The 27,373-nt window shown below is 48.3% G+C and overlaps 1 protein-coding gene across 1 annotated transcript in view; it reads right to left on the bottom strand.

Moving 5' to 3' along the window:
- Positions 1-22,975, bottom strand: part of LOC142783962 (TBC1 domain family member 25-like) — a 158,377-nt gene extending 135,402 nt beyond the window's left edge. The window contains exons 1-4 of the mRNA XM_075882586.1: positions 22,959-22,975; positions 18,166-18,314; positions 9,306-9,391; positions 9,067-9,255 (exon numbers count right to left, since the gene is read on the bottom strand). Coding sequence (XP_075738701.1) covers positions 9,067-9,255; positions 9,306-9,391; positions 18,166-18,314; positions 22,959-22,975 — 441 coding nt within the window. The remainder of the gene's footprint in view (positions 1-9,066; positions 9,256-9,305; positions 9,392-18,165; positions 18,315-22,958) is intronic.
- Between the last annotated feature and the right edge of the window lie 4,398 nt (positions 22,976-27,373).

Raw genomic sequence — 27,373 nt, 5'->3', positions numbered from 1 at the left:
GAAGGTTCAACTTCAAGTGTATAACATAATGTTCTTCTTAAAAGATCAGGCGTAATGAGCCTGGCGAACCGTAGAGGTAGCGGAGTGCAGGTATCACCTCACTTGGTTATTTCTCAGGCTGAAACGCGAGAAATTCTTGTTTTACACCGTGTATACAAACGTCAACAGAATGTTTTCTCCTTTACCTTCTTGTTTCAGTAACGGGCATGCGTTTTTGGTCCTAAAGCAACAAAACAAGCGTTTTGTTTTCCAACCAAAAGCGAAGTTTTCCTGTTTACACGACAGGGGGCGCTCACTTTTCCGCAAATGGTCAAATTGACCATTTGGCTGGTGTCCGCCTTAGCCGTTTCTTTCTCCTCGGGTTCCAACGCTGTATCGTAATCTTCAAGCGAAACCGGCCCACGTTCAACCAGAGAACTAGCCGCGTCTCCTGCCAAGCACTTACATTAAGGCTTTTGCAAACGCGGATGTACCCTACTTTGAAAATGTTTCACATCATGTACCCTGACCTATACCCAAGTAATCTTTGTCCACATTGTGGGGAAATAGCTTCATTAGAACACATGCTCTGGCAGTGCACCAAATTCGCTCATTTATCACACATCACCTTTGCCAGATGGGAGGCGGCAATCCGCAGCTCGTCCTTGGCAGATCAGCTCTGGGCTGTCCACCAAGCCCGTGAGGCGGCTGAGGAGCTTGGCATCTCAGTCCCCACGTGGGAGCTGCCCGCAACACAGTAATCTGTGTTTTGGAGGACCAGATAAAAGTTTATCCAATCCAATCCAATCCTGCCCCCTTAGCCGCGTCTTCCGCCTCAGCGGCGTCCATTGTCTGCTCTTCGATCTCATCGCACGTTGCAGCGCTCGTAACTGCTGCATATGACCGGACGCACTGAGCGTCTCGATGTCCAAATCGCCGACAAATTGAACACCGTGGCACCCTGCAGTCTCGCCGTACATGACCAGTCCCTTTGCACCACAAGCATTGTAGGCCTGCCCGGCGCCACAACTAGGGTCAATTCCCCTGCAACGCGCACTTGGTGCGGAAGGTCCTCTAACGTAACTCCACTCTTTAACTTGAGTAGCACGGTTCTCGTCGTCGACGCTTTGTCGCTGACGCCGTCGACTCTCCAGCGCTCTCGATTCACTTCGACAACATTGCCGAAGGCCGCGAACGCCGTCCGCACATCCTCATCGGCGACTCCGTAAAGCAGCCAATGAAGCCGCAGTTTTATCTGCCGGTCCTGGGGATCAACGATGAGACACCGGTGTCCCTTCTCCTGAAGTTCCTTGAAGGCCAGCAGTTTCTTCGTCGCGTCTTCTCCGTTCAGTGTAACCGCCCAGACGTGATTAATCTGGTACGCTCCGAGTGCTATGATGTCTGTTAGCACTCCAGTGGGGCCCAACGCGTCTCTGAAGTCTTCAACCCTGTAGGGTCTCGCTCGAACGTCTCCGTGCAAAAACACAGTATTTAAGGCAACGCGTCCTGTTGGCAGATGAGGCAGAATCACTTCGTACTCTTCAGTTGACCTGTTACCGCGGCCCTCCAGGGCCGCTGAAGCCACTCCGACGGAGCCCTGCATCCTGCGTCCGTTCACTAGCGTGGCCGAAAGCAGAATTCTTAGACGTGTTAATCACACCCTGCTACGAAAGCGCGCAAGCTTATATAGTGATGAATTTCGACTGACCATAGTGGCCCAAGTTAGAAGTAGGTTTTCTTACACTTTTTTTACGTTTTGTGGCAGTACCACAATATGCGCACAGGCAGATATATTGTATATGATGCTTAGACAAACGGAAGTTTATAAACGGTTGCACAATAATGAACAGAATAATTACTAGAGCTTATCTGGTTTTCACGAAAGCGAATACCCCCAAACCATGCATAGAATGCCCACGGCATTCCGGACGCTGCGCCATCTATCGACCACTGCCACATTTATTTATTTTTTCTTGAAGCCTCCGAGAATGCAAACGCTTGCCACGCGCTAGCCATTTCGGAGATCAAGTTTTTATTATTCTTCTTCTTACTCGGAGAGGTCGCAGCATGCAGACCAAACTTAGTCTCCGTCGTGGTAGGTGTTCTGTGGGCACGTCGACCTCGTTTAGTTGTTTCGTGTTAACGTTTGCCTATATTATTTTTATGCGCTTACCACAAGTGTGACCGTTAGCAATGAATACAGTACACCACTAGCCCTTCAATGACTATGTTTATGATGCGGTAACGACCATTCTAGCAGTGTATACGTGCGTTACAACACGGGTCTTGCGAGAGAAATAAGCGATGACCTCGCATCCGACGGTATTCTTTCGTGAGCTATGGCAGTGGCTGTTGGCGTCGCGGCAGCTCTATTGAGTGGAGGAACAATCGCTGCAGTGCGCAAATTTACTACAACGTTATAGCATGTTGTGCCTACATACTTCTCTGCTTCAGATGCCTCTCGCGATTCGCCTCGCGTGTCAACTTGCAATCACAGTGCGTGCTACAATTTCGTTGTTAGCGCTGTAGCTACGGTGGTTATTACTCTGGATTTGAAAAACTCTTTTCACAAAGGTGAGTGAGCGTTAGTACTTGCCTGCTGTGCACCGCTGTTACTAGAAGTGCATTTTGTGTTGAGTTTCTCACGACAGAGGAAGATCATGGACGAGAAAGGCATACTGCACGCGTGCATAATTCCATCTTACCTCTCAGTGCTGGGCAATTCAAAATGCATGCGATTGAGAATTTGGTTTAACTGACAGAAGTCATTGGTTTACTTTTCACAAATGTTTAGTTATGATGATGTTTAAAACATTTTTGATGGTTGTAACCTAGTCTGGCGAATAAACGCTCGGTGAAACTTCGCAGCCTGTTTCCCAGTGTCCTTTCACTTGCCGTGGTAGCATAGCCTTATTGGGTGTCGTGTGACTATGCTGGAGGACGCAGGTTCGACTTCAGCCACGGCGGCCGTATTCGAATGGGGGTAAACTGCAAACAACATCCATATGGCGGTAGTGGCACGTATAACTCTATCAATTGTATAAGATTGTGCTTTCACGCATGAACTGTAGAGTGGTATCAGGTTTGCAAGAATGCTGAAAAATTAAGTGTGATGCTTTTTCACGCGCCTCATTGAATTCATGAGTGCTGTTGGTGCCGTGTGAAACTAAAAATGAGTGGGCTTACCAAGTATGTCGACACCGATAAAATTCATTATTTTTGTACACTCTAAGGTAATCGATAAAGCAAGACTGCTTGGGAAGCACAGCTCCTTATACTTGAGACAAATTAGTAGTATCAAACAGTACGAGACACACATGGAAGTGTGCGGAGCATTGGGCGAGTGCCGACGATAAAAAAAGAGAGGCTTCTGTTCTGTTGTTTGAACATCTGTTCAAAGCGGCAAAACAGCGCAGAAGTCGTACACGTCGTTCGTATGAAGCCCTATTATGAGAGGGAATCAAAGCGCTCCCTTTTTCTGTTTGCCTCCCTCCATCGCGCATCGGGACGATGCGTATTTCGAAGGGGGACTAATGCCACAGAGACTGTTTACAATATCCGACATTATGAAAAATCAGCGTCCACAGTCTTGTGCGCACTCTTGCTTGGGGCCGCACGACTCATGCCTCTTGTTCACAGGCACGAGCCAGTGTGGGTTGGAGCTGCGAAGAAGAAGAAGGTGCGTGGCAGAGGAACAGTTTTTTGTTTTTGGAACGCTCTAGCGGACTCTTCCATCTTTTCGCACCTAATTTTCAGGGCACAAGTTCGCCCATAATAAACTAGTTTTTGACTTTTCGTCTCTTGCACCCGTTACAATATTACATTCTCTATCGCCACTAGCTCCTTAATTAGGCTTTTCCGTATAAGTTTACACCTTTGCTTTTTTTAAGTTTAGGTAAATACGAGCTTTTACCATGCTATGATCAGTGCATGGGATCTTCCCACTATTTCTACATGCAGTAAAATGCCTGGGTGTGCACACAGAATGAAGTCTATTTTAATTCAGCTTCATAATTAGGACTTCGCCACGTCCGCTTACCGTTAGCCCGTTTTCTGAATAAGGTATTCATGATCCATAATTATTACTTTCTGCGAAGTCTGCCAATAAATCTCCTGTGGCATTTTTACAGCCGATGCCATATTATCGCACTGTATGGCCTCCGGCCTCTTTTCTGTCTACTTTGGCATTAACATCGCCCATCAGAATAGCCTACTGCGTTTTTACTACATTATTTATTGGCTGACTCTAAGTCTTTATAGAAGCGTCCACTAAATGACCATGCCTTGATGTAGGCACGTAGGCCTGTACCACCTTTATCTTCTACCTCTTGCAAAACATAATTATGATACTTGCCACCCTCTGACTGACGGGGAATGCCCGTCGCTATCATTGTATATTCAGGCCCTTTAATTCATGACTCTGACGTATTATACATGAACACTGAATTTTTTTTCATGTGTAGTTAGGTCACTGTTATTATTTTTTTGTTATTGTGTTGCTTCCTTGTTTGTGTGAGTTTGTTCGATTTTTTCTTCTCAATATTTTATATTCTTTTAATTGATCCTATTTGTGGCATATCTCTTTATGTATTCGCTAACAGAGGTTTTAATTATTTCCGCGTTGTGGCATATCTCTTTATGTATTCGCTAACGAAGGTTTTAATTATTTCCGCAATACCCTTATGTAACTATTTTTGTATTCAATTGTACCCACTCCTGCCTAAGACCAAAAGATCAGACCAGCAGTAATTATAAATAAATAAATAAATAAATAAAACACAGTATTCCTCAATGTTGCCAGCGATATCCTTGTGTATAAAAAACCCACCCCTAGTTCATTTCTATTGTAGAGGAATGGGAGGCAGCACGGTGGCGACGAGCCCGTGCCGAGGTCACAGGTTTATTTGGTACGAAGGCGTAGGTGAAATCACCGCTGCAGCATTCAGCCAGGTTCCGAAGCTAGGCCCTTCTCTTCTAGCGCAGCTCGAGGTAGAATCAGCTCTGCGAGAGCCACGGCACGGTTCTCAGGGAATGATGATGATGATTATGATGATGATGACGACGACGACGACAATAATGATGGCATCACCGCCCCCCCCCCCTAGCGCGTTGCGAGATGTGAAGGTATATAGGAAAAGAAAGTGCGACAAACACTGTATATAAAATTGGTATTCCGTAAGGAGCCCGTTGGGAATGCCAGGTTGTCAACATAAGTGGGCCATCGGGAACCGGGTCCCTGGTGGGCGGCTCTGAGAATGGCCTAGCGGTCGAAGGCCACGACGAAAGCACGCTGTTGGGAGGAGCGAGCATGGAAATGAGCCGTGGGCCGAGAAATTCTGCAGTGCTGTGCAATGAAAATGGCACACAAATAATCTCATGCGGTGCTGGCGATTCTTGCACACACTTGGGCCAAGATGTCGGGAAAACCGAGTGGTGCGTTTGCCTAGCATGTCTAGACGAGCTGGTTTAGCATTACGTCGGTGCAAACGTAGCCGAGACTGATGGGCGAAGTAAATGGCATGTCAACGGTGCTGGTAGCAGCATTGGTGACGGCAGATTGCTAGCTGCTGTTGTCTTGTCTGTCGTGTATGCAGGCGAGCTGCAAATAGTGTGCGGAAAATGGACGTGGCATGACCAGTCGTACTGCGATTCCGAGCAGTTGTTAATGAAAGCACGTCAGCTGTACTCGGATGTATAGTAGTGGAGAAAAGCGCGTATGCGGGGTGGCTGGTGAGTCGTCTGCCGGCGTATCCAGTAGGGCATACGTGGTCTGGTTTACGTGCGGTGAGCCAGACGGCCGGTCCTCGAGAGTTTCGATTATGATTGCAGCATCCGGCTCGTACAGCAGTGGTAGGCGAGGGGCACGAACTTTTTTTGCGGTACACATCAAGGGTGGTGTTAGTGGCTGGTGGCAGGACGCGCAGAGCACCGAGGTCACTAGAATACAGCCTCGGGACACCGTCGACGCCGAAGCCTCCAGGAACACGGGGCTGATAGCAGAAGTCACCATGTCCGGGGTCATGGCAGACTCCAGGGCGTGCAGCGATGTAGTGGTCGTGGGGTCTGACATGTCACCGGGGTTGTGGGCCATGGAAGTCGGGCAGGACGTGCGAGTGGCGAGCATGCCTGGAAGACCGTCGGCCAGGGAAGTCGAAGAAACACCCCTCGTGGCGGACTGGTCGCATTCTGCCCAAATGTCGGGAACCTCGGCAGATGGGCAGTCGGGAGCAGGACTCACGTCGCTAGTGGCTGTCGTGGGGTCTCACGGCACCGAGGTGTCACGTGCCGTGGATGTCACGGAAGACGTGCAGGAGGCAGGCACGTGCGACAGACCTCCGTACATGGGCTCCGAGAGATCACTCCTATTGAAGGTGAGGGCAATTGTCGTGGGGGCATAGCCTATCTCGTCGGCGTGGCCAGAAGCAGGAATAGATGTGCTTGCGACCAGATCTGAGATGTTAGTCGTAGCTGGTGTGGTCACGTCACGGTCTAGGCAGGTATGAATGCAGGTTGATACCACCTGTTGTGACTCACGAGAAACCGGGAAGTCGTGGGTGAAGGGAAGCGGGCGGTAGATGAGGCCGGAGGAGGCCAGCACCGGAAAGCAGAGGTATTGTACGACTGCGGGCTCTCAAAAGCGGGGGTGGTCAACGTGGGCTCCTAGTTCTACATTCGCTTCATAACTGTCCAGGATCTACAGCTGCAGATCTCGCCCACCCATGTGTGTTGGTGCTACGCCCCCGATGGAACTACAAATCGGGCGATACGGAGCTGGTAAAAAATTCAATTACACTGGCATGTTAGCTCTGCACTGAAGAAATCCTGCACTAATTCAGTTGAAAACAGTTTTTCTGAGTAAATGCTAAAACTGAAACAAGGAAGCAAACCACGGGATGTCCGCTTAAAGGTTCGCAAGAAGCTCAATAAAAAATGAAAGAGATCCTGGTCATGGTTGTGACTTGGGTGAAAAGGCATAGCATTAGAAATTTGCTGTTCTTCCTTATATTCGTGGTTTTGCCAGCCGCCTAAAAAAGGTTGCATCAGGATATGACGTACAAATGGTTATTTCTGCCAGGAACAAGTTATTCCCTTTATGTGCCGAAGTAGACAGACGAGCCGCCAGTCAGCAAAATGTAGAGCGAGATGTTATTCATGTTCCTGTGTCACCAGTGTTGTCTACTCAATACCTCTGTCATGCAAACGTGTATACGTGTGCCAAACAAGTCGCTGTCTAAATGATAGACTTTGAGAACATTTTCATTCCCTGAAAGGCCATTCGGGCTTTCGTCTAGGAGCCCACTGTAAGTGATGCGGCTGCGCTCCACTCTTCACGCTCTTCAGTGACACTTCCATGTTGTTCCAGCATCAGAACAAGAACGCGCGAGTTTATTGAGGCTGGGCACATTCAGAGGAAATCTGAGTCTTGCGACAATGTTTCCTCTGACAACATGCATGAACTTTACAGCGAGAGGCAAGATGAGGAACATTCAGCTGAGATTTCACTGCTCACACACTTATGTTATATGGGTAATTTGAGATGATGAATCTGGAAGCACAGTTCTGGATGAATTCAAGCATAGTGGAAAGGTGAGCTTGATGAAGATCAAAAATGGTATTAGCATACTCTAGTTTAGGCCTGACGACTGCTTTATAAGCTATTAGTTTTGCAGCAGGTGCTGAAGCAAGGTTGCGACGAAGGTATTCAAGAACTCGATTAGCTGAGTTGGTGATGCAAATAATGTGTAAAGTCCATGTTAGATCAAATGAGATATGAACATCTAATTATTTGGTAGTGTTCATAGTTTCTATGGGGTAGTTGTGTAGAATGTAAGTGTAGGCGATGTAGTCCTTACATCGATACAAAGTCATTAGGAAGATTTCGTTAATTTCTAGGTACGTTAGCTAATTTTCACGACATTGCTGTATAGTGTTAAGGTCCGGCTGTAAAACGGAGGAATGTGAGACACTATTTACAGGGTGATACAGCACGCACTCATCGGAAAATAGTCTAATATTAGAAGTGATAAATAAATAAATAAATAAATATTCAGTTGTTAGTCTGCGCTTTTGTGTTCTTTTTTTCTCCTTCCGTGTTTCCGTCCGTCCTTTACGCAGTGACATTATGCAGCCCGACATATGATCACGGCGAGCCTGACGAGCAACCAACAGCCAAGCTGCTCTTGGGCGATATAGCAGCTCCTCAGGAAGTACCACCAAAAAAAAGTGTACAACCACCAGCCCCACAGAACTTATAGCGTTCGCGAAAAACACTTTTAACAGCTTCGGAACACCGCATTTGCGTCAGCTGACTGTTGAGTCATTCGAACAAAGAGGAGACGGATGTTCTGTGTTGACGCTGGCCACTGATAACACCATCAGCTGATCCTGGTCAATCAACCAATTCCCAAAATGCGTGGGATCGGCCCAATTAAAAAAATTGGCCGCTCACCACATTGCAAAGTGCACACTGTGCCTCCTAAGCCATTCCTTTAAAGAAATCTGGCAAAGCTTTGGCAAGAACCAAAAGAATCACTGCACACGATGAGAGCTAAGAATGCATTTACCTGTAAGTTTTCATTATTATTATTATGTCAGATAAAAAAAGAAATTCGACCATCTACTGCAAAAGAGAACCATGTATAGATGCAAAGCAGTGCACGCTAACGATTACACTGGCCGCTACGTGAACGCTGGCGCTTATGAAGCGAAATTCAAAAAAGACACCCTTGACTGCATTCCAAACGCGCAGTCCAGTGCCCACGTATACCGCGGGCTGGCCAGTTAACGGTTCTGCAGCCCGATCACTCGGTTTTACACTAGCAGACGCTGCCTGCGTCGGCCTTGCGAGATGAGAGAGGCAGAAGGGAGCGACAGTTTTGCGGGTGTCTCCATGGGCCGGCCCCAGGCGCTAGCATGCGCAGTGAAGCTATACGGAGGGACAGTCTTACGCAGGCTAATCAAGGAGCTGCTTCGCATCTAAAGGACCCTAAAACTTCCCATTTTTCCTCAACACAGTCGAGGCTGTTAAAAGAGACGTTAGGCAAAATCTTTGTACTATGCAGTAATAATGTTTGTGGTGCGACTGACCTTTCGAAGTGATGACTCAACTCCGCCCTTGTAGACAGCTAGCCGCAGTTCGCGCGGCTTCAGTAGCCGTCCCTCACCGTCCAAGTAGCTTCGGAACTCTCGGTCTCCGAGCGGGGCGACGCAGTTGTCAGACTCTTGCGAGGCAGCCAAGTTAAGTGTCTTCTGAAACCGACTCAGCGTCTTCTCCATCTAGACAGAAAAGAACATCAGCACTGCTCGCCCGGAAGCAGGCAGCGTACCTGGCTGAGGAAAGTGCCGGTAAGCGACGGCTTTGATGGTGCCTTGGCCATGTCGCTTGGAGTGACCACGTCCCATTCTGCAAGGCCTGCATAATATTACACAACCGACTCAGACAAGTTACCGCAATACATGCCGCACGTGGCGATAGTAAACGACACTCAAGTTAAGTAAGACCTAACGTTCAGCTACTTTATAGGAATTCGTTGTCACATTAATGTGCATGAATGCAAGACGCCGACTGTCAACTGAAATGGTGCGCAACGTCGGAAAGGCTCGAAAACGACCTATTATAGTAACAGAGCTGAGCTAGCTGGTAGGTAAAGCGACGACGATCGCCATGTCCTAATGAAAAGTGCCAAGTCTTAAACACGACTCGTATGTGAGTGTTTGCACGCTGATTCAGGAGGTGTGAGACGTGCATTGTCTACAGCATTCCGTCGACCTGCGGTAAAGAATATATTGGGCAATTTGGAAGGTGTATCATGATATTGTACGCGAGAACGCCAATTACTTTCCTACGAGGACGGGTGGAATTCTATTGATTCATCGCAAGGCGTGCATTGTAAGGCATGCGGTTGGAAGGGGTAGGAGCTGTCTGTGTGATTGCAGTGTGCACAATTGGTTGCTCATGTCGGTTTCTTTTTCCCGTTTCTTACGTAAAAATAAAATAAGTTGTCTAGCATCCTTTTTGTTCCTGTCTCTTTTTGTTGTCTCAGTTGCTTCTGCTTTCTTTTGGTCGTGCTGATATTCCCACCATGAAAACACACTACAGCTTCTCCAAAGTCTGCGTACCACCAGCTATACTTGGTGCATCATCATCATCATCAGCCTGACTACGCCCACTGCAGGACAAATGCCTCTCCCATGTTCCGCCAGTGAACTAAGTCCCATGCTTGCTGCTGCAACTTTACACCCATAAACTTCCCGATCTCATCTACCCACTTAACTTTGAATGTCCCCCTCAACCACTTCCTTAATTTGGCAATCCTGTCAGTTACCCATCATGACCAGTGGTTATTCTGCCCACGTACTAAGTGCCCAGCCCATGTGCATATTTCTTCTTGATTTCGAGCACGATATTGCCACATTCCGTCGTTAAGTTCTGTTATCGCCCCGTTACACTGTTGGTAATTCTGAGCGCCAACCCCGCCTGCAGTGTTCGAGAATCATCAGGACTGTAGTAGATCGTTTTGTTAAGATTATGCCCACTTCCATAACATTACAGATTTTTCGGGAACCTACGCGGCCGATAGCGATATTGCTAGAATATTCCACGGCGCGTGTATAAATGCCGACGTGCTTCACCACTTGTCAATTGATAGACTACCGACGTTGTGTTCGCCGCTATCAGTGCTAGTTTGTATTGCAGTAGTCAAACCTTCAGTTTCCCGGCCACAAGTTCAGCAAAATAAACACTTTCATCTCTTACCTCCAGTCTGATCCATTCACCAACATGGAGACTCGGTGGCACCCCCGTAAAGCCGTTAACCTAGCCCACATGGCTGAGAAGACACCCAGAACAGAAGCCACGAGCAGCAAACAAGCCGCTGGAAGCAAGGTCTACAACCAGACTACGGGCCTCTACAAGACACAACTCGGAAGACCAAAGCCATGACCTCGACTGCGGCAACGATGGAAACCACCGCGCCACAGCCAGCGATTGTGATGCAGCAGCCAAGGGAGCCGCCGACTTTTCCTGGGTCATCGTTTGAAGACCCGGAGTCTTGGCTGGAGATCTACGACCAAGTGACCAGCCTCAAACACGGCGACACAGAAGATAAGCTCTGTCACGTTTACTTCATTCTATCTGGAAGACAACTCAAAGACCTGGCTCAAAAATTAGTAGTCTGCACTTCAAACATTGGATATCGTCTACGGAGCATTCTTGGAAACGTTCACGAGTGTCGGTCGCAAAGAGAGGGCCACTGCTTTGCTCAAGACCCAGGTGCAGCTACCAAACAAAAATGTCACTATTTTCACGGAAATGACGCGCCTATTCCGACAGGCCGACCCCAGTATGACTGAGGAGAAGAAAGTGAGCTTCCTCATGAAGAGTGTCAAGCAAGAGCTCTTCACCTGATTGATCAGGAACCCACCGAAGACTGCCGCTAAATCCGCTTCGGAAGCATCCACAATTAAGAAGAGCTTCGAGATGCGGAAACGGCAATACGACCACACCTTCTCGGTTACAAGCTACGGTGCTAAGAACCACCGAACTCGCTGAGGCGATCAAAACGATTGTGCAAGAGGAGCTGCGAAAATTGCTACCTTCAGAGCAACCTCAAGCTGACTCAAACGCGGAACTGTGGCAGCTTGGGCTAGTTGGTATGGCATGACGATAGTTATAGCGCGAGAACAAAACGACGACACAGAGACGACACAGAGACAGCGCTCGTGTCTTTCGTGTCTTTCGTGTCCTTCTTGTGTCTGTGTCGTCGTTTTGTTCTCGCGCTATAACTATCGTCAAACGCGGACGTCGTACGCCAGCAGATACAATGATCTTGCTTTAGCGCAGCTCAGTTTGAGCGGAAAAGAAGAAGCTATACAACCAAGAAGTGCAAAAACAAACGACAGTGTCAACGCTAACTTCCAACGCATGTTTATTGCGTACCCTTATACCACATTATATAGCTCAATCCACGTGATGCCGCACACATGATAAAACCGTAAACGTGGGGCATGTCCCACGTTGTCAAGGAAACCTAATTGTTATGTGATCTCAAAACAACAATCCTGTATCAACGCTTCACAGCACACGCTCCAGAAAATTGAGCTTAGATAAGAGCACAGACAGCGTACTCACACACAGCTTTGTACAATTTGCCATAGCGTTGACATCCTTAATTCCCCGCGTCAACTGGTTACGACTGCGGCCCAAGATGACACTGGTCCAAGCATGGAGTGCATGCACACGTCTTACAATGCATAACCAGGAAACCACCAGAAGAAACATTGTTTTTGTTACATTGTAAGAGTCATCGCGCAAGCGGTCATTCACACACCTACCAGTCTGTCCTATGTAAACCGCGCCACGCGACAGCAATAACATGTAGCGACAGCTAGGGAACATTCAACAAACTTAGCTACATGCTTCTTTCCACAGATGGGTCGCACCTCCTTCTTGGGCTTCCTAAGCTTACATAGTCAACTTTGTCTGGAGCAGAGAATACTACGCGGACACTTCTTCCCCTCAGCGCTATCTTTTTCAAAATGGTATGAAATTTGATGTACATACGGTATGACACTCGTTTTCCCAGCATAGGGATCACTGTTGTTCTGCGGCCGTCCTCGTATACGTGGCCCATGCAACAGACACTCAGCTACCGAGGTGTCATACCGTATGTACGTCCAATTTCATACCATTTGAAAAAGATAGCCCTGAGAAGAAGTGTCCGCGTAGTGAATAGCCTGCCAAGAATAATCGCTTGCTTTGTCGTGCAAAACTAGCGGCCATAGTGTGATGGCATGACTTCATCAGCGCATATATAAAAATAACCTCGCAATCCCTCGTTTTACCAGCTTTCAATGCGCCGAATCGTTCTGCAAGAGAGGCGTTTTCGACCGCGGCTCATAGAACCAGCAAGTGCGTTCAAACGAACAAGAGAGACGAAGGTCAAGAAAGCAGATTGTGCTTTCTTGCGGTAGTTCATACGTAACTTCGAGTGGTACCATACCTTCCTCAATCATTGGCCGGATTTCTGCAACCTGCAGTTAAACACGAACTCAAGTACACTCAATAAAAAATTGTGTACGTAACGAAAAGGCTTGGGAACCTTCGTCTGAGCGAGCTTATCGGACATAACATCAAGACGGACGAGAAAAAGATCACTCAGTATGCGTTCAATGCACGATCCTATATATACCCCCATTTTCTGTAGATAAACAGCATCGTCCCATTCATTAAAAATTGACAGGAGATAAACGTGTAAAAAGCTCTGAAAAACGCTACTAGATATCAAGGCGTAATTCTGGAACCTTATGGCACCATATTCATCAATGGACTATTGCACTACATCGAGCAGGTTTTTATGAGGAATCGAGTAAAAAAGATCTTTGATGTCAATGGAAAAAGCTTGGTAAGCATCTTTTCTGCACGCTCAAACTGAGTTGCGCTAAAGCAATATCATTTGATTATGCATCAACTTGCCCAGTCAGGAGATACAGCAATCTCTGGGCAATTCTCAGCTTTCAGAGCCGCAGCTGCTGGCCTTGAGCTATCCTCCAGTGATGTGATCGGCGTCTGCCCAGAGGACCGGAGCCAGCCAGAGTCTCGGGGAGAGTCGAGGAGAGGAGCCGGGAGCTGCTAACAGTAACTTTTAATTACATTATATACAGGTAGCGCGTTATTACTCGATGAGAGCAGCATCATGGAAGCTCTCGACGGAAGTATGATGCGAGCTTCTGCGAGCTTGTGAGAACTTGTCAGAAGCGCCTCGGCACTCGCATTTCATGTCATGGTCTTCCCAGGATTCCCTGCAGAAAAAAACAATGGAAGCCAGGACAGTCCAATGAAGCTTGTCATCTTCACCTCCGCCTCCGAAAGAAGAAGGTGAACGCCGCCTCCTTCCTAAACCACGAAAGGGGGAAGATGCACGCCCAGTTCAGCCTATGGCGAGAGAGAAAACACTGCACACCACGCACGACACAGTACAGTAGGAAGCCATTGAGTCATACGTGGAAGTCAATTTCGTAGTCTGTTGCAGTGGTGAGCATGTGGCGCCAGGCAGACCACGAATTGTGGAAACAGTGGCATCAAGGCGCCACGGAGAACGTGGGAAATGCATCCACAGACGGTTGTCAGACGCTGGGCCCTTTGCCCAGGGCACCTTGACGACAAAGCAAGCCACCTCGACGGCCAACAACTCTTCCTAATCCGTCAGTCGGTCAGGCGTGTCCAAAGGGTTTTACGATGGCGCCGACGACTTGTGACAACTGGAAGAACGATTTCTCCGTTGTCGCCGCTCTTGGTGCATTTCTGGGAGCGCTGACTCTGAAGAAATCAGGGTAGGCACAGCCCAAATGTCTCATGCGACAAAGCGGCGTCGACCTGGGCAGGCCGATCACAACACCAGCAACCCGCACTCAGGCCCCCCTCCGCGCTCACGTCATGAGGCCGCACCGCCGCAGTTCCACCGCCAGAAAACACCGCCGCCCCCATCGTTGTCATACCACCCGGCAGCCGGCCAGCGATACATGCCGAGAAATACCGACGCTTGGCGTGCTCCAAACCACAGCCGACTATGCTAAGGTTCCTACCACTCGGACTTCTCGATTTTCCACTTCTGGCAACCCACGGGCTGCAACAGCCAGCCAGATCGCACTCGTTTTTCTCGAGCTGTTCCGTGCCCCTTGCGGCGCACTTCAGGTCGGCGTTCGTTTTTCTCGGGTTTGACGGTTCTGGCGATCTCCGGGGAGCTCGAGGGGCGCCAGACGCTTCCAGGATAATTTAGTCGAGGAAGCTCTCTGGAAGGTTTTGGGTAGGTTTAGGGCTAAGAGACGCTGAAAAGATACATTACGCGCTCGCCACCATCTTTGTGAGGACTCGACAAATTACAATGTGGGCGCTTGAGGACTACACCTTTGCTTGTCATTACGCACGGCGTTATCTTTTAAAGCCTGTTTCGCCGTGCGAGATGAGGCGTTTACGAGTGGCGGCGAGTGTTTGAAGCAACTGTTCACCGCTTTTGTTATGTTTCCCGTGAAGCTTCCTCCTGTCCACAACGCGGCGAACCTTGCTTGCTAACTGCGTCCTGCACATGCCTCAAATGTTATGTACTACACGTTCGTACGCACACATGAAGACAGCTCTGGAGGGTTTTTTTTTTTCGTAGTACTTTGTGGAGTCGCGTCTGCTTTCTGTGCACTTAGCGCAGACGATTGTGGCCGAACTAGTACGCCCCATCGTATGATTGCGTGCATAAACCTCTTAAAACTTCCCTCTTCGATCGATCTTCAATGGTGATGGCCCTGATGGTGAAGGCCATAGATCACGACTTTTGTTTTTAACGCGATGCTCGCTGGTCACGAACGGCATGCGAGAGCACTTCGATCTATGGCCAGCATATGTGGTATGTTATTATACGCTACGACGCGTCAACGCGAGAAAAAAAAACGAAGATGAATTCAGAAATGTAGACATCTTTTCACTGCCTATTCCATCGTCGGCTCTCCCTTTTTTCGCCTCTGCGTAATAATGCCGCGCAGAGTCTACGGTTATGACCTAGTAGGCCAAATGAAACCTGACAAACATTACATTTTTAAGTGCCACTTCGAACTAAAAAGCAGGCACAGGCAAGTCCCAAAACGGGTCGAAAACGTGTCATGCAAAAGTTTAGTTTAGATACGATGCGCACTCGTGGCACCGATACCTACGCATGTCTTGATTGATTGATTGATATGCTAGTTTAACGTCCCAAAACCACCATATGATTATGAGAGACGCCGTGTTGGAGGGCTCCGAGAATTTCGACCACCCAGGATTCTTTAACGTGCACCCAAATCTGAGTACACGGGCCTCAGTGGGTACGACAGAGGCGCCGAGAGCATGATTCTAAGGGTACATTCTTACACCATTAGAAAAAAGTTAGTAATCAGTTAGTAAACGCGTGTGTTTACTAGTTTCCGGAGCATTTTACTACCTTCGTGGCGTACTTTTACTGGCTACCAGCTAGTACAGCTAGTAATTTTAGCCGTTACTAACCAGGGAACCTTTCTTGGTGTTTTTAACTAAGCAACAACTAAGCCACCTACGTTGCCAAATTGACCGTAGATGCCACTGTACATTTTGCCGTAATGGTGACATTGTAAGCAAAATTTAGGCAAGCTCTAATTTTATTGACTACCCTGAAGTAGAAGTTTCGTGCTACGTAATGACACACACATAAGTAAATAGAAGGGGACATGATGATGCATAGAAAACAAAAATTATCATATAAATTCTGTGACTGCTAACGAGTACTTGGTGTGCGGTTCCAAAGCAGGGGTATATATAGTCTTCAAGCTGCTGCTACAGTAGAATTCTGTTATATCAAGTCTTGAAGAATTGCTTGTGCATGCATTTGCATGGGTTTGCTCGTAATCCGCTCATATGAGTTCCCATACTCATATGAGCATATAATCATGCGAGTATGAAAATAATATGCCTGTGTGGATCCATATGAGCATATCATACGCTGATATGAATTCATATGAGTATATGAGATGCACATATGATCATACATTTGTGAATCTGACTTCATCACATGATCAAGTCGTCGATTCTCTATAAGTATGTTGCTGTGCTGGGCAGTTATCCCAGTATAGTCACATGGCGTAATTAAGAGTCATTTATATTATTGAGAGCCATGTCCATTCGTTTTTTTATCCTATGTTTTCGTATTGGAATGGTATTATTATGGCTATGCACATGAACATTTCACAAAATAGGCGTAAACCTCATTTGCTGGAGTTACTAACAATTTAGTTATGAACTAATCCCTCGAGTCAGCAATATTCACTTACTAACTAGGTAGTAATTTTAACTACCCAACCACATACTGCCTTTACCCAGCTTGTTAGTATTTGCGCTAGTGCTTGTTACGAGCCCAACAAGGTAGTGACTTTCACTAGGGTTACTTTTACTAGCTGCATTTACTATCTGGCTAGTGGACCTGTGACAAGTAACGGGCTTGAACTTAGTGAATATGCCAACCTTTTTTCTAAGAGTGTGGAAAACTAAGAACAGCAACTGACGAAGTTGCGGTTGCTGAACGACGACTGATCCTGCAAGCTCACAGGCCGCTCGATCATTTATAGAATTATTTGATTATAAATTAACGGTGAGGTCAGACGCACTGCAGTTTCGCCAGCTTGTCTGCGATCGTATAAGGGTGAGCCCACATAACACAGATTATGGTCGAAAATTGGGTGTCATGACCCCTTCAGCACATGTGTCCTGATGCGGCACCACAAAACACTTTCAAAAGAGTCAGAAAGAGCTGGTGAAATTAGAACTAATGTTGCTATATTGCAGGCAGCAACAAGTAGGCCATTTCAACTTTAAAGCACCCAAATATTCCTCGCCCTCCAGATGGCAAATTTGATAGTTGACAAAACTGACGGCGGAGGGAAAGAAAACCACTCGGCGGCTTCATGGGCACGAAAACATTCTCAGTAATATTTGTACTGTCCGTTATGAATTGACCAAATAAAAAACACATAAGTCTATGTCTTCAAAAATAACAATAGTATACCTACGGTCTCCATCAGTGTGTTTACTTTTTTCCTAGAATCGTGTAAGGAGGAGACACACCGCTTGCAAAAACCGTGTCATACGTCGGTCACCTGTCTTGTTATAAACACGCTACGAATGTGCTCACCAATGCATACGCCAAGACTTCGGCACAATAGCACATCTAGTGGTGCAGATCTACTACGGCCGCCACACCGTGCTGCTTGATTCAGGCAGCACGCTCATAATTATTACGGCAGTATGCGAACATGCATAAAGAAAAAAGACAAAATGCTCACGGTTCATATTAAAATTTTCCAGTTCCCTGTGTAGCCTCTAGCATGCTCGTTGAAATTAAAAAAGAGCAAAACACTCATATCCCTGAGACAAAGTTGCATTCCTCCACTAATAATTGAGGCATTCGAAAAAAAATTGCGACAGGTTATTTCTGAAACAAAAACCTCTGGTAACCAAGTCATTCGAACTTTGTTTGCAAAACTACTGAAGGGCTTTTTCATGATCAGTTCGAAGTAAGTTGTGAAAAGATCGCCAGAGTATAAATAAAACCACAATGCAACACTGACAGTGTTTCTCGTATACAAAGTGAAAATTGTTCATAAGGATTTCAGAAACAGCAAACAGTTACACACTCTTGTCATATGGCTTGGGCTCGACACGCAGTTTTAGGCAAGGCTCGGAGGAGCTCAGAAAGGCAGCGTCCAGGTCCCAGTCAGAGAGCAGGCCAAGGTATGTGTCACCTCCTTCATCATCACGTGCCAAATAGCTCACTGTGAACTCCCTGCAAAAATTATGCAGACACTGCTTCAATGCGATGCCGAACAAAACAATGAACAAATGCAAAAGTCAACACCGTTTCTCCAGAAGGGGCAAATTAGTGAGTGCGCTAGGAACGTGTTCCAATATCATATGTAATAGAACTGCAACATTACAAAAAATTTGTAGTCAGAATGAGCCCTGTCTGGGTGCTGCGGCGTGGCTAGGTATATATGAAAACAGCCAGAGTGCAACAGCCAAAATAGTTCAGAGCAGTTTTTGGAGCACTAAAGTCCAAATTTGGAGCAGCATAAAAACGAAGTCTTACATTTATAAAAAAAATATCCAAAAATCATTCAACACTCCCTACATCTTGCACAGTGAATGTGATCCCTGCTATATCAATAAAAGTAATATTCTAAACTACCCGTTACAACAAACAATGATCAAGTCCAAACTAACACCAATGTCACCAGTCAACTCTTTTGCGATCCTGGGAATTAAAATGTGGATCTCCCAAGCTAGTGGTTTTGAGATTCAGGATATTCATAAAACTGAGGAGTAGGAGTGTCGAAGAGGAAAACACTGGAACATAGCATTCTTCATTTTTTTGGGCTGCAGAAATATCATACAGTGCTCCAAATTATTGCCAGTAACCGTTTTTTCGATGTCAACGATTATAGTAGTACTCACAATTCTGCAGCGTATACACGCATGAGTAATTCAACAAACTGTGTACCTCGTGACTATAACATTAACCGCACATTCCAAACCTTAATACGCTTTTTCGCAGGCACTGTTGTGCAGCGGTGAAAGTGGTGACGTTCTGCGCTGTACAAGGCCAAGAAATTTTCTAGACACTATCCCCCCCCTTTTTTTTTTCTCGCGATCGGGTTACCTTTATAGGCGCAACTCCGCTCGCTGGCAAGACGCGTTCGAACAGATATTCGACAGTTATTGTTTAACGTTAGCGTGATAGCAAAGGTTAAGGGAATGTCGTTACCATGGAGGAAACGTTCATAGCGGACAGCGTCTCATAGTTAAGCGGGATAGCGTTTACGTGCACCAGAAGGCAAGGTGGTGCCACCTGTCGGAGAGTTGAGACTTAAGATCAGTGAAAAAACAACAAGAAAACGAGAATTCTGTTTATGTCACCACGCAAAGCATTGTTACAAGTTTATTTTAGTAATAATGAAAGTAAATAATCATCACCCACACATCAAACGGGAAACATTTGATTGATATGTGGGGTTTAACGTCCCAAAACCACCATGTGATTATGAGAGACGCCGTAGTGGAGGGCTGCAGAAATTTCGACCACCTGGGGTTCTTTAACGTGCACCCAAATCTGAGCACACGGGCCTACAACATATCCGCCTCCATCGTAAATGCAGCCGCCGCAGCCGGAATCAAACGAGAAATATTTGTGTTGCCGATTTGTTTGTCATCGATCTTGTAGTTAGGCCTAGACAAGAACAAAATGGGAAGCTGTCTCAAAAACTGCGCCAACTTATTCGTAATATTCGGTCGTCGAAGCTAACTGAAGGCAAGCGAAGCCACTTCAAACAATCGTTTGCTGCGAACAAAGTGAATCTTTCAACAACTACGCGAAAATCACTTCCGAGCGGGCGTCGAAGAGAGCCACCATGTTTTTGGAGAGCTAGCCAGGGATGACGCGAGTGGACGTGCGGCCCGTCAGCTCCGTCAACTGTTCAATATTTTCGCAGACCCAAAGCCTTGCCAAATGAAAATAGTTTCCTCGTGTTCCTAACGTCAAGAGGGACCAGCGGAGACCACATTTATGCAGGTAAGACAAATTTTGGAATTTCCACGCCAACTTGAAGATCTCGCCACTCGGACGCAGCGCGCCGCCTCCTTAACGGGAGACACGGCGCGGCTGCTCGCCGGCGTCTCCCGACGATGGCGGCTCATAAGATCGTTGAATACGACCCCACATCAATGCAGTGGGCCGAAATTCAAGTATCGGCAGCCGAAGACGACGCCCCTACTAAAAATGAATGCCTCCAAACATTGATTCGCCTTCATCAGCAACGGCAGGCACGACAAGATCCGAAGATGTCTGCAAAAATAATGCCGGTCTCTCCCTGCAAAAGCGCGTTCAACCGACGCCACCTCAGCAAAGGGCATCAGTGCCCTACACTCTAAGGCAAAATTACCCAAAAAGGAGTAACGGGGCCCAATAGGCACGGGCGATGAACGGATAGACCGTTAAGGAGCAACCACAGAGGGAAGCGTGCCGCGCGAAACCACTTAGTCTCCAAACACGCTCCAAAGGGACGAACCACCCGGGGATTGCAGGCAGCGCAAAAAGCGTTGCCAAGGTGACTGGCCGTCATTCTCCTCCTCTGCTGGCTCAGTCTTTCTCCGTATTTTGCTGGCAACGGTTCACGTTGCGTCGCGCTTGGAGTGCTCGACCACGGCCGCCTGGATACGACGATCTTGGAATTACGACGTGTTGCTTGTGTGTACGCTTGGATGAGCGTGGGCTGCTCCCTTTGCATTTCGCTGCACCCAAGAAGTTTGGAGCAAGTCTCTACACGTCACCACGCCGCACTGTATATCTCTGGCTTCAGGATAGTCACGACCAACACACGACAGCAACAGTTGGAAAGGCCAATATGGCGGCCGAGAAAACAGCAGGCCTACCGGATATATACTTCAGTCCGACTCAGGGCAAAAATCAGCGCTGGATTCTTAAGCAAGAGGTTATCATTCTTTATTCTACTTTACTTGTCGCGTGTGCGATACAGATCGCACTTGCCGGCAGCGGGCTTGGTCGTGTTGTATATCGCACGCACGAAAGAAATGCATCGCGAAGGTCAGCTGCGGCGTCAGCAGTTCGCCTGCACTTTGCGACCGCCTGGAAATTGGCCGCCATTGCCGTCGGCCTCCCGTGCGCTCGCTCATCGTGTGCTTGCCTGTCTTCGCCGCCGCGATGAGCTCCGGGCTGACGATATTGAGCTGAGACCTAGTCGCGGCGTTGGGAGTCATTGAAAACACGTTGCGTGTTCTCGTAAAGAGCTTGGTTGTAGTATGTCACGCGCTGTAAGTGCACCAGCACGGGCTGGCGGGGCTTTCGCTAGCGTCGGAACTCACTGAAAATTGGTCGACAATACAGTTGGCTTTCCCGTCAGTCGGTCGCAAGCAGCTCGGCGCCGTCCGTTGGCCACGGTGGCGGACTCGCGTTTGCGCGCTGCACTCGCTCGAGTTTGTGGAAAAGGGCCGCATTACCGTCGATTTCTTCGGCACTAGCTCCAAACCAGCTCGGCGCTGTTCGTGGCGGCGGCCAATCGTACGCTCACTCTCCTGTTCAAAGTTCACTGGCGGCAGACACTCTCCGTGCAGCGCCGTGTTTGATCTCACGTTCGCTTGCTCGAGCTGAACGACGTCGCTCGCTTAGGACTCGCCGACTAGTTAGCAGCACGCAAGGTCAGGGAGTTGCAGCTGCGGCCGCCGCTCCTAAGCTGTTGCGCCACGGGGATCGAAATGAGTCTTTGACGACGTGTGACATCACGGTGAAATTATTACCATGTCATATCTGACGTATGTTTCCATTTCACCTTGCACGTATTTCTCATATGCATTTGTATTCATCCTCTGACACGTGTGACTCACTATTTTACATACTTATTGTGCAGCCGTAGGCACACACCGTGCTGAAGAATGTGTCGCTGACGTCTGCGATGCATGTCATCCGTCTCTTTCGTCAGAGCAGCTTCGAACGGACTGTGCGATATGTGAAGGTAAAGTTGTTTGTGTGTCATATTTTAACCCTTGTTTCTATATTAACGTGCAGGTATTTGTCATATGCGTGCATCTTCATCTTCTGTTACGTGTGTCTAACTATTTTTTACTACATTATTGTACGTGCAGCGGTGGGAACAAAACAGACAGAAGGCTGCGTGTGCTCGAGTCTGCAATGCCTGTTATCTATCGCTGCCGTCGGAGGAGCTCCACAAGGAGTGAACAAGATTTGATAACGAGACTGGACTTGTGCACTTCACCATGAATTCACTTTAGAGAATGGAGAAAGTTTGTGTGTACGTAGAAAAATAAAAGATTTCGGTGTCTCACTTTTGTCTTTTGTTGTTGCCGTGACTGCGAAAGCAGTTACAGATGGGTGGCTAACTACTTTTTTGCGTGTTCTTATCTGCGCGACTTGTTGCTCACTGCGAAGAAAAACAGGCGAAAAAAGTATTAGGCCTGGCGGAAAATAAACAAAAAACAATGTTTGAACTGGGTACAAAAGTTCATCCGATTGAGGTATTTGAGTGGATCAACCGTTCGTCCGGCAAGGTACAACTGTGAGGACAAACCGTTGCCCGGTACGGCGTAAATGTGGGTATTAACAGTTGCCCTATAAGGTGCAAATGTGAGGACTAAACTTTAGTCCTCTGAGGTGGATTGTGAGACTAACGGTAACTCACTAACGTGTAATTGAGAGGACTAAATGTTAGTCACTTGAGCTCGTTTGTGGGGACTCACTGTTAGACCCATTGCGGTTAGTCCTTAAAACGATTAATGGTTGTGGCAGCCCCATTAGTCCCCAAAAGGACGAACCACACACTTTTTTAACATTTCGCCTTAGAGTGTACCTTAGTCTCAACGCAACACACTCGCGCGGTGGCGACCGGCTCAGGCGCCTCACGTGCGCTCCGAAGACATGATAATTTTGCTTAAGCCGCGTACTACGCTAGACATTCGGAAAGTGTTCCGCCACGGGGACGCTGGCACCGCAATTGCCGGCCGCATCACTGGAGTCACTGCCGGGGACCTGAATGTGTGGCCTATTTGGGAAGAAAATGTGTTGGTGTGCACTACCCAAACACTGCGTGTCGCCGATCAACTCATCAAGGACTTCGATTTGCGAGTGGGAGAGGCATCCTACTCATTTAGAGGTCATCTGAAAATCAACGGGGAGGTGTGCCACGGCGTCATCTCTGTCCGCGAAGATGAAACATCGGAGTCCCTCAAGTCCGAACTATACTGGCGCGAAGGTGAAATTGCATTCGCCCGGAAGGTCGGGCAATCTCCTGTGGCGGTAGTCGTTGGAAGAAAGCTACCACGCTACATCAACTGTGCGTTATGGTGCAACGCTACAAGAAGACGATTCCCGCGTGCTACAAATGCAGCACGGTTGGCCACTCGGAAAATGACCGCTGTCACCAGTGCGGTAAAACCACAGAAGACGTTTCTAGCGCCGCGGCTCAACACGAATGTCAGCTAATATGTCTCCTCTGCGGAGACGGTCATCTTACAGGACGCGCTGAAAGACGCGTGCGCTTCGCGAAGTGATCGGACGCGACACCCATTGGCTCCGTCGATTTTCGGCTGGAACTGTGCTCTTTTCAATGTGGCTGCTCTAAAGCTTGTGCGACTGCATCTGCAAAGTCAGCAAGGTTCTGTAGACACCAATCTTACTCAGGTGCGCCCAATTTTCGGCCACTTCGAGCAACTTCGCATCACGACGTAGCGAACGAGCTAAGCCTCACGGCTGCGGCTCCACCGCTGCTGGATGCGGAGACGCCCTCCAGTCAACTCCTCAACATGGCGCTGCCTGAACAACGTGGCTACGACCCTACAACTCTGTCGTGGTCATATATCCCGACAAATCAATCAGACGACGGTCCATCCACTATTTCGGCGGAGCAAGCCGATATTTTTCAACTTGTCGAGGGTCGGCGTCGCCGCCGAAGAAACGCGGAAGGAGCGTCTGCACTGAAAACTCCTCTCAACAATTCAACCACTGGAGACGGTCGCGCTCCATCTCCTAAAGCTCCACAAAAGACTTCACCAGTCTCCAAGTGGACGCCGAAACCAACGGTCAGGATGAATCCTGGCGACTACGTGATCGTGCTCAAGCCACGCATCACAGTAGCCCTCAAGACAGCGTTTCAACAAGGTGAGCTCGACGCTGCCATTTCCCAACTCATCTGAAGGCAGCACATGAATGACATCACCATTTCTCCCCATTGAGAGCAAAACATCATCATCTGTGGCACGCATAATAACGAGGTGGTTCAGAAACTGCTGTCGGACTTTCAAATCAACACCAGCAAAGGACCGCTGCCGCTTCGCGGTCACCTCAAGCTCACCAGTGATGTGTGTCGCGGCGTGATTTCTGTGCACAACCTCGAAACCAGTGCGTCCCTGAAACACAGTGTGCAGGGTCGTGGTGGTGAACTAGTCTATGCGCGCAAGTTGAGGAACTCCAACGTAGCTGTGTTGACTTTCGCGGGAAGGAACGTTCCGCGTTTCGTCCACTATAACGCAGAACTGACTCCCGTCAGGGAGTACAAGAAGACAGTGCCAGCGTGCTACCATTGTGGCACACTGGGGCACCGGGCGGATATCTGTCCCAACCCGGTCACCGAAAGATACAGCTTTTGTGGCCAAAACGTGGGCGCTGGTCCTGAGGGGTTGGCCCCCACGATTGCAACCCAATGTGCATAGTTTGCGGGGGTCCGCACCTCACCAGCTCCCGCGAATGCACTGAAAAATTCATCAGGCTTCAGCAACCAGGGTGCAGGACGTCGGGGACCCCAACAAAACCAAAACGCCGGTCAAGTGGCAAAGCGCCAACCCCTGACAAAGCATCAACGGCAACGCTACCACCTGGCGCGGCGGAATCCCCAGCTTTCGGCATTCCATCTGGCAACGCTGCACGCAACCAACCCAAGGTAGAGAGTTGGGCGGAGGTCGCCTCCTCTCCACCTTCTTCTCCCACAAGCACTACCGAAACACAAAAACTCAGGCACGAGCTCGCCCTTTTACGATCTCAGAACGAAAAACTAGCCAGCAAACTTGACTCGCTCAGAACCAATCCCACTACTCATCCCTCGTTGAGCGACTAAGAGGAAAATACAACCGACAGGGAGATTCCTACTACTGTAGAGAGTCACGTCGTGGCCCTGGAGACCCAGGTGAATGCAATAGAAACACAATTGGCTGACCTCCCCAAAATTATCCATGACACCGTCGCGTATCAGATGGAGACTGTCATCACACAGGTGACACAAACTGTAACTCACATTATCAAAAAGTGAATACAAGACAATCCACGCGTCCTTAAGCGCGTAGGGCCCATTACGGACGTTAATCATCCCTCAAAAATTAACGAAGTAACTCCAGACGAGTCTGACTTTTCTGAAGGCTCCAGCACGTCAGCACAGGGTGCTAGTGAACTGAGTAATCTTCACGACACAACCCCACCCTCCATATCCGAACATGGCCCCCAACCGTAGGTGGCGAGTCAGAGCAACTCAGCCGTTGTTACTAACACAGTGGAACTGCAGAGGTCTCAAGAACCACAAGAAGCGGGCTTATTTCCGCCTGTATCTTAAGACCTTTGAGTTCCTCGTTGCCGTGGTTGCCCTTGAGGAACCCGGCACGGACGTCAAACTCACAAATTACACTACATTTCAACACAACCCGGCGACATGTATACTTGTTCACAAGCAATATACCGCCCAGGAAGTCACACTCCTCACAACACCGCCTTTCCCATACACGATGGTGTCGGTGCTGCCCATAAGGCGATCTGACCTACCTGTTCATATTTTGAACATTTACTGTCCCCCAAAGCTTATGAACGTCACGTTCAGCGCAACTTTCACACAAGCTATGCAGGTGGCAGGAAGAGACACTCCTGATCGTCGACGACTTCAATGCCCCAAGCAGGTTATGGGGTTACCCGCGAGAGGAAACGCGTGGAAGGAAGCTTGCGGAACATCTTTCAACACTTGGACACACCCTCCACACTGTACCCGCCAGCCCAACACGTGTAGGCAACTCTGTTCAACGAGATACTTGCCCGGACCTCACAATTACACGCAACATATGCCATGCCGACTGGCTGAACACACAGGACAATCTCGGTAGTGATCATTGTGTATTAAACACAACCGCGTACATGCGTCCCTTAAAACGCCCACTTACACAAGCTCATATCCCAGACTGGACAACTTTCCGCACCTCTCTACCTATCGTAAACCCTCTCCAGTCGGGATATGACACCTGGTCTAAATCACTGACGTCTACACTGAAACAACACGAACGGCTGATACAGCTCACGGAAACTCAAACGGACGTGGACAACCACCTCCTTCATCTTTGGCAGGCCCGCCGCGGCCTCACCAAACGATGGAAAAAACAGAAACATAACAGACGCCTCAACAAACGCGTCCTAGAGCTCACGGAGCAAGCTGCGGAATATGCTGCTCAGGTAGCCGACACTAACTGGGTGGACAGGTGCAACACGGCTGCACGCCAGATGTCTGGTCGCAACGCGTGGTGCCTGTTTCGCGCTCTCATCGATCCAACACAAACACGCACGGAAACTCAACGTCCCTTACATAAGGTCATGCACAACTTTACAGGAACGACAACATAGCTGGCACACACGCTCAGGGACCGATACCTGTGCACCACCAAGGACCCTCGGACGGCCGCATACTCTTGCGCAGGCAAAAAGAACACGCAGTTGGACACCCCGTTCCAGCTCCACGACCTCCAGGCGGCCTTACGCAAGATGAAGTGTCGCACTGCACCCGGGCGTGACCAGGTTACGGTCAAACTGTTGGTCAATCTTCCCGACGCAGCCTACGCCACGCTCCTCAAATACATCAATAAGATTTGGGACGGAGAAACTCCTCTCCCTCTTGAATGGAAATCAGCTCTCGTGACCTTCATCCCGAAGGCAGGTAAACCTATTGACGTGGAGAACCTTCGCCCCATCTCCCTCACGTCTTGTGTCAGCAAGCTGATGGAAACGATGGTGCGCGACAGACTCTTCGAGTTTCTAGAAACGCTGCACACTTTTGCGGACACCATGTTTGGTCTCCGCCCTCAGACGTCAGCCCAGGATATACTTCTACAGCTCCACCATAACATATTAGATCCTGTTTATTGCCCCCACAATGACAAGATAGTCCTGGCCTTGGATATTAAAGGGGCATTCGACAACGTGAAGCATGAGGTAATCCTTGACCACTTCAGTCAGACAAACTGTGGTTATAAAACATTCAATTATGTTAGACAGTTTCTTACAGACCGTCAAGCCTA

Source organism: Rhipicephalus microplus, unplaced genomic scaffold (genome assembly GCF_043290135.1).
Source record: "Rhipicephalus microplus isolate Deutch F79 unplaced genomic scaffold, USDA_Rmic scaffold_13, whole genome shotgun sequence".
Taxonomy (NCBI): domain Eukaryota; kingdom Metazoa; phylum Arthropoda; class Arachnida; order Ixodida; family Ixodidae; genus Rhipicephalus; species Rhipicephalus microplus.
The sequence above is the reverse complement of the archived record's forward strand: the minus strand, read 5'-3'. Positions and strand labels throughout refer to the sequence as shown.